The 17965-nt window shown below is 39.3% G+C and overlaps 1 protein-coding gene across 5 annotated transcripts in view; it reads right to left on the reverse strand.

Moving 5' to 3' along the window:
• The window catches only part of DNAH12 (dynein axonemal heavy chain 12), a 239044-nt gene that overhangs the window by 104284 nt on the left and 116795 nt on the right, over nucleotides 1-17965 (reverse strand). For all 5 annotated transcript variants that reach the window (XM_070390826.1, XM_070390827.1, XM_070390825.1 and 2 more), the window contains 2 exons: nucleotides 4125-4276; nucleotides 503-641 (listed from right to left, as the gene is read on the reverse strand). In XM_070390826.1, the coding sequence (XP_070246927.1) occupies nucleotides 503-641; nucleotides 4125-4276 (291 nt within the window). The remainder of the gene's footprint in view (nucleotides 1-502; nucleotides 642-4124; nucleotides 4277-17965) is intronic.

Genomic DNA, 17965 nt, shown 5'->3' on the forward strand with positions numbered 1-17965 from the left:
TTGGAAAAGGCCTCATGCAATACTTCCATGTTGGTACTTCTGGGGGTAAAGGGTGGGACGCACAGCTACACAATTCTTGTCACAGAAAGTCTACAATAGTCCATGGTTTGAAATATATATCATAGACAGAGCTTCAATAAGCAGCAAATGCTCCTAAGGATCATCTAGGAGAGTCTAGAAAGTTCTCTCTCCTCTTTCTCTGCCCCCTCCCCCCTTTATACTCCCTTCCCTAGGTAAGAAATCAATTGCTGCTGCTTCTTGGCATAAAAAAAAGATGACAAATCTCAATAATCCAGTATTAATGCAAATATGTTCTCTCAAATGTTTGTCCTCAAAACCTGACTTTTAAAACTTATTTGTAATGCCAAAAATAAGTTTGAAGTTTAATTTGAATTCATAGAAAATTTGCACAGCTGCTCATTTAATATACAATTTTAAATACTAATCAAATAAGGCAAAACATTCAATAACTATCAATCTATGTTTCTGGCTTTAAACTAACCTGAACCTGGTTGGCACTGGTCCGTGCAGAGAAATTAACATAAAAAGGAAAATACTGGTTCTTTTCCAAGTGATTCATTAGCTTATCCTTCACATACACTGATTTTCCTGTACCAGTTGGACCCACAAAAAGCAGTGGCCTTTAGGAAAACAATGAATATATCATTCAAAAGGGGAAAAAGTCAGAATACATTTCTACTAAGGGAAGTTAAAGTTATTGAAAATGTAAAAAATAATCAAATCAAATTCATCTAAAAACTCACATTTTAATCTATCATTGTTATATCACGAAAGACTGGTAAAGTATCAACTGGCACACATTTTTGCTTCCTGTTACCAAAACTTTAATAGTATGGTAAGGAACTATTATTTGAACAGATGTAACATTGCTATATGCAAAATACTCATAAAAGAAGTAATAATATGCTTAACTTTTCAGAAAGGAAAGGCAAATTTTGTCTCAGGAAAGTTATGTACAGTGTTTATATTTTTTAGTTAGAAGTACAGGCAAGAGGGTGTCGTGTGGAATAGACTGATGACATGATGACATAAGATAGATTTTGGCTGTTTCACAGTTATCTCAATAGCATAAAGTTTGTGTGAGAAATAAAAGACAGTGAATTCTAAATCTAACAGTTATATATACCTATTTAACATTTTAGAACCAAGTCAGAATTACTAACTGAAAATACTTATCTAAAAGCAAACTATAAGGAATTTTCTATTCAGTGGAATCTCAAGCAGGGCTTCTCATAGTTGAGTGATCATAACTAATTAGAAAAGGAAAAAAATCCTATGAGTTTATATTCATAGAACTCTAAGGACTCCAAGTTTGAGAAATACTGAATTGAAAAATTAAATACTGTCACATTGCGTGATAATTTGGTAGTACACAATACATAAAGACAAACACAAGCTAAGCAACAGCATTCTGTTAGAAGGGGTCATCTAAGTAAACTAAATTATGCTAATATGTATTACTTTTAAAAATTATCATTGAAGTATAAACATAAAACTAAAGTTTTACAACTATAGTAACCCCTGAATTCATCTATGTGTCCTAATCTGAGTAACCCTTGCCTTAAGAAAAACTGTTTATTAAAGTAATTTTAATAAATAAAATACTGTTCTTAACTTGGGGTCTATGGACCAATTGAAGAAATTTTTAAAGTGTTCAGAGAATCTGTGAACTGGAATGACAAAAAAGTTATATCTTTGCTTTCACTATCCTTAATTAAAATGGAGCAATTGTATTAATAGTACCTGTGTGTTTGTCACCAGTAGAAATCATAGACATTATACTAAATATTATAATTGTTAGTGACAACTCAATATCACTGATGCAATGATTTCTTCGAAATTATGACAGTCATCAGACTCACTACTGGATCATAGTTAATGTACTAGAGCAGTGGTTCTCAACCTTCTTAATGCCGCGACCCTTTAATACAGTTCCTCATGTTGTGGTGACCCCCAACCATAAAATTATTTTCGTTGCTACTTCATAACTGTAACTTTGCTACTGTTATGAATCATAATGTAAATATTTGATATGCAGGATGTATTTAGGCAACCCCTGTGAAAGGGTCGTTCGACCCCCAAAGGGGTCGCGACCCACAGGTTGAGAACCACTGTACTAGAGGCTCAGTGCACGAATTCATGCACCAGTGGGGTCCCTTGGCCTGGCCTGCACAATTGGGCCGAAACCAGTTCTCTGACATCCCCCGAGAAGTCCCAGATTGTGAGAGGGTGCAGGCCAGGCCGAGGGACCCTACCGCTACACAATCAAGGCTGGGGAGGGACACGGGAGATTGGCCAGCTGGGGAGAGACTGCAGGAGGGTTCCAGGGCATGTCCAGCCCTCTTGCTCAGTCCCGATCTGCCAGACCCAGCACAAGCAAATCTACTGTTCAGAGCATCTACCCTCTGGTGGTCAGTGCATGTCATAGCGACTGGTCAACCAGTTGACTGTCTGCCCCCTGGAGATCAGTGCAGGTCATAGCAAGTGGTTGAGCAGCCTTAGCATATCATTAGCATATTACGCTTTGATTTGTTGAATGGACGACCGGGCGACTGGACACTTAGCATATTAGGCTTATATTATATAGGATTCATAAAGAAGTACATGGCCCTGGCCATTGTTGCTCAGTGGTTAGAACACTGGCCTCCAGTCAAGGGCACTTACCTAGGTTGCAGGTTTGAGTCTCTCTCTCCTCCCCCTCTCCCTTCCACTCTGTCTGAAAATCAATGGAAAAAATATCCTCATTCCTTGGATGAGGGTTTAAAAAAAAAGAAGCATATGTATTTCTACTATGGACCAAATTTGTTCAGTTTTTAAAATATATTTTTATTGATTTCAGAGAGAGGAAGGGAGAGGGAGAGAGATAGAAACATCAATGATGGAAGAGAATCACTGACTGGCTGCCTCCCGCACACCCCCTTACAGGGGATCAAGCGTGCAAACCAGGCATGTGCCCTGACCGGAAATGGAACCATGACCTCCTGGTTCATGGGTAAACGCTCAAACACTGAGCCAAACCAGGCAGGCCCAAATTTGTTCAATATTTTAATAAATGTATTTCAACATGTGATTTCCCTTGTAATCCTATATTTACATTACTCACTTAAAATCATTATTCTGACAAATGTCTCATAGCACAAAAAAATTACCATACTATAGTTCCTCAGAATTGGCAAGTGACTTCCTTGCCTAAGAAAGTTTTAAATATTAGGCATTAAATGCAAAAATGCAGCCCTGTCCAGATAGCTTAGTTGGTTAGTATCGTCCTGATTTGCCAAGGTTCAGGGTTCAATACCTGGTCAGGGCAGGTACAAGAATCAATCAGTGAATGTATAAATAAGTGGAACAACAAATCAGTGTTTCTCTCTCTCTCAAATCATAAACAAATAAAAATAAATAAATGCAAAAATGCAACTATAAAATAGTAATAAAATAATGTTCCCTCATAAGCTATTCTTTCTGTTTTTGTTTATTAAACAAGATAAAATTGTCACAAATTCATTCAAAAACAAGTTTTTTATAAACAACAAACCATTACATTCATGCATATTATGTAAGCTTCTCTAGTTCAAAATAGCATTAATAATAAATTATGCCTCATGTTTTAAAAGAAAAATAACTACCAAAATGTTATTAAGGAAGTTGGTATGGATATGCCTATAGTACATGCTAGGCTTTTGATTCAGTTTCATGTACTCTTTTTTGATGTGTTCTTCTGATTCAAGCCTGGGTTTTGCATGTTCATCTTAAGTTATGAAGAACTAGAATAGGATATGTTTGAAAATTATTAAATGTAATGGAAGAATGTGGATCATGGTTAGTCTGACCTCAGAAGTACAGTGAATCTTTGAGTAGAATGCATACCTATTAGCAATAACACTGATTTTTAGTCTGTTACAAATAAAAGAAACATAAGGCAGTTTATGAAGCAACAAAGTATAATGGCAAAGAGTTTGAAATGGGCAATAGGAAACCTGGATTCTAGGTTTGCCACTAGTAACAGATGTCAATATGGACATGTCAATTAGCTTACTTCAAATATTCTATGATCCTGTTAGAATGACACTGTTATGACTTAAGTGTATGTTATAAGAATTTCTTACTTGGCATAGGTAATACTCAAATTCATTAGAAATGTATATCTAACTGTGTCCATTGTAGGAACTATGATATCTTGAATCTTGATACGTTTATCTCCTAAATCAGTACTTTTAATTAATTCATTCCAATGGACCCAGCGACCTCGGTTTTTCAACTACAAGAGAACATAAGTTTCAAATATTATAACAATGCACTTGCTATCTGAAAGGTTCTTTTAAACACAGTTATCATATTTACTTTTAAAAACTTAATAGTCTTTCTGCTTTTTAGTATGAAATAACAGATTTCTTCAAAATAGTATATATAACATTTTTAAGTCATAAAGCAACTTAATAAACATCCATGAATCCACTACCCAATTTAAGAAATAAATTTTTCTTTAATTTTCCTTTCCAATGATAATCTGAAGAACATAATGAAACAGTTATCACAAATTTAACATACCTAGAATTTCAGATATTTTTGCATCTATGTTCTCTTAGCACTCCAATCTTTCCAAAGTGGCTTCAAGATATCCTTTGACATATATCAAGTATTTATTTGAGAAGCACTCTGATGTAACTCGTTATAATTTACTAAAGTTTGAATTCATGTTTTCATATTTTAAAATAAAGGGGCAACAATCTAACTAGAAACAAAACATCATGTGAACTCACTATGTTTGTTTATCTAAATTTATTCTCTTTGGTATTTTGATCCAGGCCAATATTCAGCAAGGACATATCAAAATGGTTGAATTGATTGTTACAATATTGAAATTCTTCTAAACCAGTGGCTAAATAATTGCTGTCCTAACATCCTGAGTATCTCCCTAATCCATGACCACCTCCCCGATCCCACCCTACCCATACTCCTCCACCATTATTTTCCTCTGTGTTGCCCAGCCCTTCCCTAAAGATCCCAAGGCCTCCCACCTTCAAGCAACAAAGGGGTTAACATTTGGCAGAGTAAAAGGTCTCTTAGACCCTGCTTCAGTGCTATGGCTGACATCCAAGAATCTTTAACTATTTTCTAGCAGATTGTGTCTGGAGGGTAATAATTTTGCAAGGTTGACTAAATGTTTCTTTAATAATTCATATTCTTAATTTTTAGGTTTTTGTTTTATATTTTTCAATGTTATATTTGCACATATTTTATTTTATTTTTTTTAAATAAATTTTATTGATTTTTTTACAGAGAGGAAGGGTGAGGGATAGAGAGTTAGAAACATTGATCAGCTGCCTCCTGCACACCTCCTACTGGGGATGTGCCCGCAACCAAGGTACATGCCCAGGGGATCGAACCTGGGACCTTTTCATCTGCAGGCCGATGTTCTTTCCACTGAGCCAAACCAGTTAGAGCTGCACATATTTTAGAGTAAAAAAAATTTACCAGGTAAGAAAAACAACAGTTGTGCTTAACTCTTCTCACTACTACATCAAAATTAAAACTAAATTATAGAACAACCACCCAAAAGAATCATCTGAAGACTAGCTGAACAGAACTCCTATAACTAGATATAGAGAAGCCACACAGAGACACAATATGGGCTGCTCCCACACCCACGTGTTGGTGGTTAAGAATCAGGAGGGATGAATGTGTAATCCCGTGAATCACAGAGTAAGTGTACAGGAATTGTTAGCTCGATGAATAAATGATTAGACTGTGAGGGAAAAAAAAGAATCAGGAGGGATGGCCAGTGTGGCTTAGTGGTTGAGTGTTGACATCGAACCAAAAGCCTGGGTTGCGGGTTCGATCCCCCCAATAGGGGGCATGCACAAGGGCGCTAATTGATGTTTCTATCTCTCTCGCCTCCCTTCCTCTCTCTCAAATCAATTAAAAAAAAAACAAGACTCAGGATATATGGAGAGAGGAAGGGAGAGAGAAATAGAAACATCAATGATGAGAGAGAATCATTGACTGGCTGTCTCCTGCATCCCCTCCACCCTCCCACTGGAGATTGAGCCTGCAACCTGAACATGTGTGCCCTGAGTGGGAATCGAACCGTGACCTCCTGGTTCATAGGTTGACACTCAACCACTGAGCCACGCCGGCCAGGCAGGAGGGATATCTTAACTGCAGAAATCTTTGCTGAGGATAAAGGGGCCCTGCCTGGACCACTAGCATCAGGAAGAGGAGTCCTCACAACATCTGGCAGTGAAAATCAGCAGGGATTCTATCCAGGTGAGACAGAGGGCTGCTGGAGACCCAGGTGTTCTCTTACAGGGCCCAGACACAAACTCACACATTCACAAACACTTGACAACAGGTCAAAAAATGGAAAGGACACACAGGGAGAAACTGAATTGTCTGGCTTCAGAGCAAGAAAATGAATTATCTGGCTTCAGAGTTCTGGCCTAGACAGAAGTACTGGCAGGTGCCATTGTTTCTTTGTTGAGTCCTCCCCCCACCCATCCTGCAGGTATAGGAGAGTTTCAAATCTGAGTCTCCATCAAATTGATTAACATCACTTGCCTTACCCTGGATATTCCCTGAAAACCTGCCCCACCCAACTCACTCACAGGCCCAAACTTCTTTCAGCAGCTGTTTCTCACAAGCAGCCAGCATTGGCTGGCACTGTGGACTTTCCTAAAAATCTCTCAAAGGTCCACAAACCCCAAATAAGTAGTGGCTGGCCTCAACTTGCCCTATATCACTTGCTAAGCAGCCCCAAGGCCAGCACTAATGTCAGCGGGCCTCAGTTTGCAGCCAAGCCTCTCCTAGGTGACTCAAACCCAGCACAGATGGCAACCAACTGCAGATCACTTTGTAGCTCCTACCAGGTAGCCCCAGACTGGACACAGGCAGCAGCTGACCTTGACCTGCACCAAAGCCTCTCCCGAGAGACCCCAAAACCAACCAGCTTTAGACCATATGATAGCACTACCCAATTAACTCCACAAACAACATACCCAAAGGGTAGACTTGGCAGGCACCAGAGCCTTGCTAAAATGAATCCCACCCTGTGGGGTTAACCACTACACCACAGCTCATCCACTGTCTTCCTTGCAGCCAGTCAGCCTGAGGGGCAATCCCTCCCACTGACATTGTAATAGCAGTTAGGACTCAACACATAACCCACACAAGGCATATCCCTGGAGTACCTGGATCATGTGACTAAAAAGACTGCATCACTGGGCCCCATAGAACACCTACTACATAAGGTCACTCTGCCAAGACCAGGAGAATTAGAAGATCTACACAAACAAACACAAAGAGTCAACCAAACTGAGGAGACAAAAAAATGTCCCATATGAAAGAACTAAACAAAACTCGAAAAAACAGACTAAATGAAATGGAGACAAGCAATCTACCAGATACAGAGTTCAAAACACTACTTATAAGAATGCTCAAGGGAAGAGTAGATGAACTCAGTGAGAACTTCAACAAAGGGAAACATAAAAATGGAATTAGAAAACAAAAATAAATAAACAGTCAGAAATAAGTAATACAATAACTGAAGTGAAGAATATATTAGAGGGAATCAACAGTAGATTAGATGAAACAGAGGACCAAATTAGTGATCTGGAAGACTAGATATCAAAAACAACCAATCAGAACAGCAAAAAGGAAAAAGAATTTTAAAAATAAGGATAATTTAAAGGACCTCTGGGATATCACTTGTACCAACATTCATAATATAGGGGTATCAGAAGGAGAAGAGAGAGAGAAAGGGATTGAAAACCTATTTGAAGAAATAATGACAGAAAACTTCCCTTGTATGAAGGAAATAGACATACAAGTCCATGAAGCATAGAGAGTCCCAACCATGACCCAAAAGATCCACACCAAGAAACATCACAATTAAACTGCCAAAGGTTACAGACAAAAAGAATTTTAAAAACAGCAAAAGAAAAAACCAGTTAGTTACCTATAAGGGAGCTTCCATAAGACTGTCAGCTGAGTTCTCAACAGAAACCTTGCTGACCAGAAGGGATTGATACAAAATATTCAAAGTGATGAAAAGCAAGGACCTACAACCAAGATTATTCTACCCAGCAAGGCTATCATTTAGAATTAGATGAGAGATTGAGAGATAAAGAGTTTCACAGACAAGAAAAAGCTAAGTAGGTTCATCACCACCAAACTAGTATTACAAGAAATGTTAAAGGAACTCCTTTAAGAAGAAGATGAAAAAAATATGAATAATAAAATGACAATAACTGCATAACTATCAATAATCACTGTAAATATAAATGGAATGAATGCTTCATTCAAAAGACACAGGGTAGCTGAATTTATAAGAAAATAAGACTCATACATATATTGCCAACAAAAGACTCACACAAAGACTAAATTTTTTTTAAAAGCTGGAGTAGCAATACTCATATCAGACAAAATAGACTTTAAAACAAAGGCTGTAATAAGAGACAAAGAACATTTCATAACAAAAGGACCAATCCAACAAGAGTATATAACCATTGCAAACATTTATGCACTCAGGAGCACCTAAATGTTTGAAGCAAATATTGATGAACACAAAGGGAGAGCTCAACAGTAACACAATCATACTAGGGGAATTTAACACCCCACTGACATCAAAAGATAGTTCTTGCAGACAGAAAATGAACAAGGAAACAGTGGCCTTAAATGAGAGATTAGACCTGATGAATTTAATTGATATTTTTAGAGCATTTCACCCCAAAGTAACAGAATACACATTCTTTTCAAGTGCACATGGAATATTTTCTAGGATAGATCACATGTTAGACTACAAAAGAAGTATCAGTAATTTAAGAAAACTGAACTACATCAAGCATCTATTTCAGCCACAATGGTATAAAACTAGAAATCAATTATAAGAAGACAAACACATGGACATGAACAATGAATGGGTTAACAATGAGATCAAGTAAGAAATCAAAGATACCTTGAGACAAATGAAAATCAAAACACATGACCCAAAAGCAAAAGCAGTCCTATAAGAGAAATTCATAGCAATACAGGGCTACCTCAACACAGAAAAATCTCAAATAAACAATCTAACCTTATACCAAAAGGAACTAAAAAAAGAACAACAAATGAAGCCCAAAATGAGTAGAAGGAAGTAAATAATAAAGATCAAAGTGGAAATAAACAAAATAGAGTCTAAAAATAAACAACACAAAAGAACTATGAATCAAGAGCTGGTCCTTTGGAAAATAAACAGAATTAATAAACCTTTAACCAGACTTATCAAGAAAGAGAGAGAAGCCAAATAATACAATCAGACATGAGAGAGGACAAGTGACAACTGTTTGAAAACTATAAACAAAAGATTATAAGAAAATACTTTGGACAATTATATGTCAAAAATTTGAAGAAACTGATAAATTTCTAGAAATTACAATCCTTCAAGACTGAGTCAAGAAAAACCAGAAAACCTGAACAGAACAAGAGCTACTAACAAAATAGAATAAATAATTTTTAAAACTCTGAACAAACATAAGTCCTGAACTAGATGGCTTTACAATTGCTTTTACTAAACATTCAAACAAAAAATAACACTTATTCTTCTCAAAATATCTCAAAAAATTGAAAAAGAGGAGAGGCTCACAAGCTCATTTTACAAAGTCAGCATTATCCTGATTCCAAATTCAGACAAAGACATATTATTTTTTTAAAATTATAGACCAGGGGTCCTCAAACTACGGCCCGCGGGCCACATGCAAATACAAATATTGTATTTGTTCCCGTTTTTGTTTTTTTTACTTCAAAATAAGATATGTGCAGTGTGCATAGGAATTTGTTCATAGTTTTTTTTTAAACTATAGTCCGGCCCTCCAACAGTCTGAGGGACAGTGAACTGGCCCCCTGTTTAAAAAGTTTGAGGACCCCTGTTATAGACCATCAAGAAACCAAGATGGCGGCATAGGTAAACACCGGAAATTGCTGCCTCCCACAACAAATTCAAAAATACAACTAAAAGACAAAACGGACATCATCCAGAACCACAGGAAGGCTGGCTGAGTGGAAATTCTACAACAAGAAGGAAAGAGAAAAGCACACTGAGACTCAGAGGAGGTGTGGAAGTGCAGAGGTATGGAGGCGCACGTGGCAAGGGCTGGCAAATGAGGACGCAGCTGTCTTTTTGAATCGGGAGGGAGTCATAAGCCCCCGACTGCTCTGAGCTCCAGTTCCGGGTGAGTCCCTGGGGACCTAGACTCATACGGGGAGAAACTGGACTGTCTGGCAGCGAGCAGAACTTGGAACTCGAGGGCGGCTTTCTCTCAAAGGTGCTTGCAGCAATTACCGGGACACTGAGACACGGGGCCCCTTAGGGCAGGGCTGAGGATCAGCCATAGCTGCTTGCTCTGCCCTGTTGATTCCCTGAGACCCCGTCCCACGCAAGCTGTGGCAGAGGCTTTTGCATATGAATGCCTTGGCCCTTTGCAATCTGAAAATTACCTAACAAACTGCAGCTGGGCCAGACAGATCCAGAATTTCCAAGAGAAGGCCCAAGGCCCCACAGCAGCTTACACTGCTTCACAGCTGGGGCTCAGTTGGGCACCTCCAAACCCCAAACAAGGAAGGGGAACTTGCAGATCTCCTCATAGCTCCTGCTGGGTAGCCTCAGACAGAGGCTAAATTAGCACCTCCTTAGATCCAAGAGCCAGTGTACCCAGTGGTCAGAGTGGGACCATCCAATTACAACTCCTCAGATCCATAAGGGACACACTCAGGGGGGGCAGACTCAGTGAGCACCAAAGCCCCACTGAAGCAAGTCTTACCTCATAAGGGTGTCTTCAGCACAGAAGTTTTCCCACCGTAGACACAGCTGACTCTCATAGCCAATTGGCCTGGAGGTCAATTCCTCCCAGTGATACCTACAACAATCAAGGCTTAACTACAACAAGAATGTGCACAAAGCCCACAAAGGGGTGCACCAAGAGTGTCCACCTCAGGTAACTGGGGAGGCTGAGCCATTGGGCCATATAGGACACCTAGCACACAAAGCCACTCTACCAACACAGAGAAGCATAAAAAATGAGGAGACAAAGAAACAGGTCACAAATGACAGAAATGGAGGAAAGCAAACGACTGGATACAGAGTTCAAAACCACACTTTTAAGGTTTTTCAAGAACTTTCTAGAAACCACTGATAAATTTAGTAAGACCCTCAAAAAGACTGGCGAGACCGCCGATAAATGTAGTGAGACCCTCAAGAAATCTAGTGAGACCCTCGAGGTTATGAAAAAGGACCAACTAGAAATTAAGCATACACTGACTGAAATAAAGGATATTATGCAGAGTTCCAACAGCAGACTAGAGGATTGCAAGAATCAAGTCAAAGATTTGAAATACGAAGAAGCAAAAAACACCCAACCAGAAAAGCAAAATGAAAAAAGAATCCAAAAATACGAAGATAGTGTAAGGAGCCTCTGGGACAGCTTCAAGCGCACCAACATCTGAATTAAGTGCCAGAAGAAGAGAGAGAGCAAGATATTGAAAACCTATTTGAAGAAATAATGACAGAAAACTTCCCCTACCTGGTGAAAGAAATAGACTTACAAGTCCAGGAAGCGCAGAGAACCCCAAACAAAAGGAATCCAAAGAGGACCACACCAAGACACATCATCATTAAAATGCCAAGAGCAAAAGACAAAGAGAGAATCTTAAAAGCAGCAAGAGAAAAAAAGTCAGTTACCTACAAGGGAGTACCCATAGGACTGTCAGCTGATTTCTCAACAGAAACTTTGCAGGCCAGAAGGGAGTGGCAAGAAATATTCAAAGTGCTGAATACCAAGAACCTACAACCAAGATTACTTTACCCAGCAAAGCTATCATTCAGAATTGAAGGTCAGATAAAGAGCTTCACAGATAAGGAAAAGCTAAAGGAGTTCATCACCACCAAACCAGTAATATGTGAAATGCTGAAAGGTATCCTTTAAGAAGAGGAAGAAGAAGAAAAAGGTAAAGATACAAATTATGAACAACAAATACACATCTATCAACAAGTGAATGTAAAAATCAAGTGAATAAATAATCTGATGAACAGAATAAACTGGTGATTATAATAGAATCAGGGGCATAGAAAGGGAGTGGACTGACTATTCTTGGGGGGGGTAAGGGGTGTGGGGGATGCGGGAAGAGACTGGACAAAAATCGTGCACCTATGGATGAGGACAGTGGGGAGGGGGGTGAGGCCGGAGGGTGGGGTGTGAACCGGGTGGAGGGGAGCTATGGGGGAGAAAAAGAGGAACAACTGTAATAATCTGAACAATAAAGATTTAATTTAAAAGAAAAGAAAAATAAAATAAAATTATAGACCATTACCTAATGAACATAGATGCATAAATACTCAACAAAATATTAGCAAATCAAATTCAGAAATAAATTAAAAAGATTATATGCCATGATCAAGTGGGATTTATTCTTAATTTGCAAGGTTGATTCAATATCCACATATTAATAAACGTGATACACTACCTAAACAAGATGAAGAACAATGCATAACACACAGACACTGACAATAATGCAGTGAAGGTCTTGGAGGGCAGGGCAGGATTGGGGTGGAAGAAGAGTTAATGGGGGGGGGGGGGGACAGGACATCTATAATACTTTCAATAATAAAGATACATTTTAAAATAATGAAGGACAAAAATGCATATGATCACAATAACAGATGCAGAAAAAGCATTTGACCAAATTCAACATCCATTTATGACCCAAACCATCAGCAAGGTGGGAATAGAGGCAACACATCTCAACATAATAAAACATGACAAGCTCACTACTAACATCATACTCAATGGTGAAAACCTAAAAGCATTTTTGTTAAGATCAGGAACAAGACAAGGATATTCATTTTTACCACTTTCATTCAACACAGTATTGCAAGTCCTAGCCACAGCAATTGTACGAAAATAGAATAAATAATTTTCAAGTACACATGGAACATTTTCTAGGATAGGTCACATGTTAGACTACAAAAGAAGTATCAGTAATTTAAGAAGACTGAAATATATCAAGCACCTATTTCAACCACAATGGTATGAAACTAGAAATAAATTATAAGAAGTAAAACACACAAACACAACATCCAAATTAGAAAGGAAGAAATAAAAGGCATTTACGTTAGAAAGGAAGAAGTAAAACTGCCATTTTTTGGTAGATGACATGACATATAGAGAGAGAACCCTAAATAGTCCACCAAAACACTATAGAACTGGTAAATGAATTCAGCAAAGTAGCAGGATAATATTAATATTAATATTAAAATTAATATCCAGAAATCTGTTGCATTTCTATATACTAATAACAAACTATCATAAAGAGAAATCTATACTAATAATAGGCCAGGGCCTTCACGACCAGACAAACAACTGGTCACGAGGAAGTGCATGGAGCACCTCTGGGTCCTGTCCCCATGGCCCACAGGCTCCTATCACAGCAAGGCTGGTAGCCCGGTGGGCGGGGCGGGGCAGGGACAGAGAGCAGGCCCATAGACAGACAGCAGGGCCTGCCAGCCACAGCGCACCCGGCAGTCCTGCCTCTGCACATGAGCTACAGGGGAAATACCTTTTCTGACTGCTCATTGGCTAAGCTCCTGGTACGCCACTCACAGTGTTCTTGGTAACTTGGGTAATAAGAATCCAAGAAGGTGATCTAGGGTTTTTCCACCTCACTCCTGGAGGAAAAAATGAAGGTCTGCTGCTGGAGGGGTTAAGAAATGTCATATCCTGCCCTAGCCAGTTTGGTTCAGTGGATAGAGCCTTGGCCTGCTGACCGCAGGGTCTGGGTTCGATTCTGGTCAAGGGCATGTACCTAGGTTGCAGGCTCCTCCCTGCCTGGGGCCCAGGTCAGGGCTCATGCATGAGGCAACCAATTGAAGTGTCCCTCTCACATTGATGTTTCTCTCTGTCTTTCCCTCTCTCTTCCATGCTCTCTAAAAATCAACGGGAAAATATCCTCAGGTGAGGAAAAGAAAAGGGAAAAGGAAAAAGGAAAAAGGAAAAAGGAAAGGAAAGGTCATATCCTATAAAAGACACATCTTGAAAATGCCTAAAGTTGTCATTTTTTTTTTGTGGTGAAGGGACTGGAGTCCGTGTTGATGAAAACACCTTGGTGGCTGTGGCAGCCGGCAGTGGCAGCAGCAGTGGGGTGATGGTGGCAGCAGCAGCGGGGTGATGGTGGCAGCATCTTCCCTTGATCAGCCCGGTCACCTCCTGCAGAAGGAGGCCAGACTGCAGCTTAGGCCTGTTTGGGCCTAAGCCATCAGTAGACATCCCCTGAGGGCTCCTGGATTGGAGAGGGTGCAGGTCGGGGGGAGGAACCCCCCCTCCCATGCACGAATTTCATGCGCTGGGCCTCTAGTTAAAAATAAAGTCCCATTTACAATTACATCAAAAATAATAAAATACCTAGAAATAAATTTAACCAAGTTTATATATGACCTATACTCTAAAAATTGTAAGACACTGAAGAAAGAAATTGAAGAAGATACGAATAATAGAAGCATATACCATGCTCAGGGATAGGGAGAAGTAACATTGTTAAAATATCCATGCTATACAAAGCAATCTATAGATTCAATGAAATCCCTATCAAAATACCAGTGGCATTTTTCACAGAACTAGAGTAAGTAATCCTAAAATCTACTTGGAACCACAAAAGACCCAAAATAACCAACACAATCTTGAAAAAAAGGAACAAAGTTAAAGGTACCACACTACCTGATATCAAACTATAATACAAGGCTATAGTAATCAAAACAGCATGATATTGGCATAAAAATAGACACATAGTTCAATGGGATAAAACAGAGACCCAGAAATAAACCCAGACCTATATGGTCAATTGATCTATGACAAAGGCGGCAAAAATATACAATGGAATAAAGACAGTCTTTTCAATAAATAGTGTTGTGAAAACTGGACAGATACATGCAAAAAAAATAACTAGACCACTTTCTTACACCATAAACAAGATAAATTCAAAATGTATTAGAGACTTAAATGTAAGACCTAAAACCATAAAACCGATAGATGAAAACATAGGCAGTAAACTATGACATAGCTCTTAATAAATTTTTATTTATTTTTGATATGTCTCTTCAGGCAAGGCAAACAAAAGAAAAAATAATCAAATGGAGCTTTGGCAAACTAAAAAGTTATTGCACAGCAATGAAAACCATAAAAAACACATAAATAGCCAACCTACTGAATGAGAGAAGATATTTGCCAATGATACATCCAATAAGAGGTTAATATCCAAAATATATAAAGAACTCAAGCAACTTAACACCAAAAGAAAAAATAATCTGATTTAAAAATGGGCAGAGAGCCTGGAATGGAAAATAGTATGGAGCTTTCTCAAAAATTAAAAATATAATTTAAAATCCATTATAAGAAGTAAAACACAGAATTAAAAAAAAGTGTGTTTTATTTCTTATAATTGATTTCTAGTGTCAAACCATTATGGTTGAAATAGATGCTTGATATATTTCAGTCTTCTTAAATTACTGATACTTCTTTTGTAGTCTAACACGTGATCTAACCTAGAAAATGTTCCATATGCACTTGAAAATTATTTATTCTATTTTTGTCCAATTGCCGTGACTAGCACTTGCAAATATCATATGACCCATTTCTGGGTACTTATTCAAAGAAATCTAAAACACACATGCAACTCTATGTTAATTGCAGCATTATTTTTAATAGCCAATATATGAAAGCAACCTAAATATTATCAATAGATGAATAGATAAAGGAGGGTACATATATACAATGAAATATTACTCAGCCATAATAAAGAGGGAAATCTTGCCATTTGCAACAACATCCATGGACCTAGAGGATATTATGCTAAATAAAGTAAGACAGGCCTGACCCGAGTGACTCAGTGGTTGAACATCAACCTATGAATCAGGAGGTCACAGTGTGATTGGTTGGATTGGTTGGATTCCTGATCAGGGCACATGCCTGGGTTGGGGGTTTGATCTCCAGTGGGGGGCATGTAGGAAGCAGCCAGTTAATGATTCTCTCTCATCATTGATGTTTCTCTCTCTCTCTCTCTCTCTCTCTCTCTCTCCCTTCCTCTGTGAAATCAATAAAAATATTTTTTTAAAAAAACAAACAAAGAGGAATCGAAGATGGCGGCATAGGTAAACACTGAAGACTGCCGCCGTGGACAACCACTTCAAAAATACAACTAAAAGTCGGAGCGGACATCAACCAGAACCACGGGAAGGCTGGCTGAGGAGAGTCTCTTCAACTAGAAGCAAAAACAACAGCATTCCGACGCTCAGCGGAGGCGCAGTGTGGAAAATTTAAAGGTACGGCGGTGCGGTGGTGAGGGTGCACGCGAAAAGTGGGCTGGCGGCTGAGGGCGCGATTGTCGTTTTCAATCAGGAGCCAGTCTCAGACTCTGGGCTACAGATCCGGGCGAGTCTCTAGGGACCCAGACTCAAACGGGAGAAGCGGGACTGTCTGGCTACGGCCCCTCCGAAGTTTGCAGCGATTGCTGGGACAGAGAGGCAGAGCCCCTGGGGACGGACTGAGAGCGGCCATAGCTGCTCCCTCCCCCCGCCCTGTTGAGCCCGCCCCGCCCAAACCCTGCGCACAGCCATTTGCCGATTGCCTCAGGCAAGGGCTGGACTAGCGCCTCCCCTGAGGACTGAAGTTTTCCCACAGCTGATTTCCACAGCCAGTCGGCCTGGTGGTCAAATCCCTCTAGTGTTAACTACAACAATTAAGGCTTGGCTAGAACAAGTCTGCGCACAGAGACCACAAGGGGGTGCACCAAGAAAGCATAAAAGATGCGGAGACAAAAAAACATGACAGAAATGGAGGATATGGAGCTAAGAATCGCAATTTTGAGGGCTTGCCATAAATTTGTGCAGAGCCTCACGAAAACTAATGAGACCCTCGATGCTACGATAAAGAAATTAGAAAGTAAGCATACACGGACTGAAATAAAGAATATTATACCCAATAGCAGACCAGAGGAGCACAAGAATCAAACCAAAGATTTGACAAAAAACACCCAATTGGAAAAGCAAAATGAAAAAAGAATCCGAAAGTGTGAAGATAGTGTAAGGAGCCTCTGGGACAGCTTTAAGCGGACTAATATCAGAGTCATTGGAGTGCCAGAAGATGAGAGACAGCAAGATATTGAAAACCTATTTCAAGAAATAATGGCAGAAAACTTCCCCCACCTGGAGAAAGAAATGGACTTACAGGTCCAAGAAGCGCAGAGAACCCCAAACAAAAGGAATCCAAAGAGGACCACACCAAGACACATCATCATTAAAATGCCAAGAGCAAAAGACAAAGAGAAAATCTTAAAAGCAGCAAGAGAAAGAGGCTCAATTACCTACAAGGGAATACCCATACGACTGTCAGCTGATTTCTCAACAGAAACTTTGCAGGCCAGAAGCGAATGGCAAGAAATATTCAAAGTGCTGAATACCAAGAACCTACAACCAAGATTACTTTATCCAGCAAAGCTATCATTCAGAATTGAAGGTCAGATAAAGAGCTTCACAGATAAGGAAAAACTAAAGGAGTTCATCACCGCCAAACCAGTATTATATGAAATGCTGAAAGGTATCCTTTAAGAAGAGGAAGAAGAAGAAAAAGGTAAAGATACAAATTATGAACAACAAATATGCATCTATCAACAAATGAATCTAAGAATCAAGTGAATAAATAACCTGATGTACAGAATGAACTGGTGACTATAATGAATCAGGGACATAGAAAGGGAATGGACTGACTATTCTTGGGGGAAAAGGGGTGTGGGAGATGCGGGAAGTGACTGGACAAAAATCATGCACCTATGGATGAACTCAGTGGGTGGGGAGTGAGGGTGGAGGGTGGGTGGGAGCTGGAAGGAGGGGAGTTATGGGGGGAAAAAAGAGGAACAAATGTAATAATCTGAA

Source organism: Myotis yumanensis, unplaced genomic scaffold, assembly GCF_028538775.1.
Source record: "Myotis yumanensis isolate MYYU_CA2020_CCGP unplaced genomic scaffold, mMyoYum1.0.hap1 SCAF_14, whole genome shotgun sequence".
NCBI classification, from domain to species: domain Eukaryota; kingdom Metazoa; phylum Chordata; class Mammalia; order Chiroptera; family Vespertilionidae; genus Myotis; species Myotis yumanensis.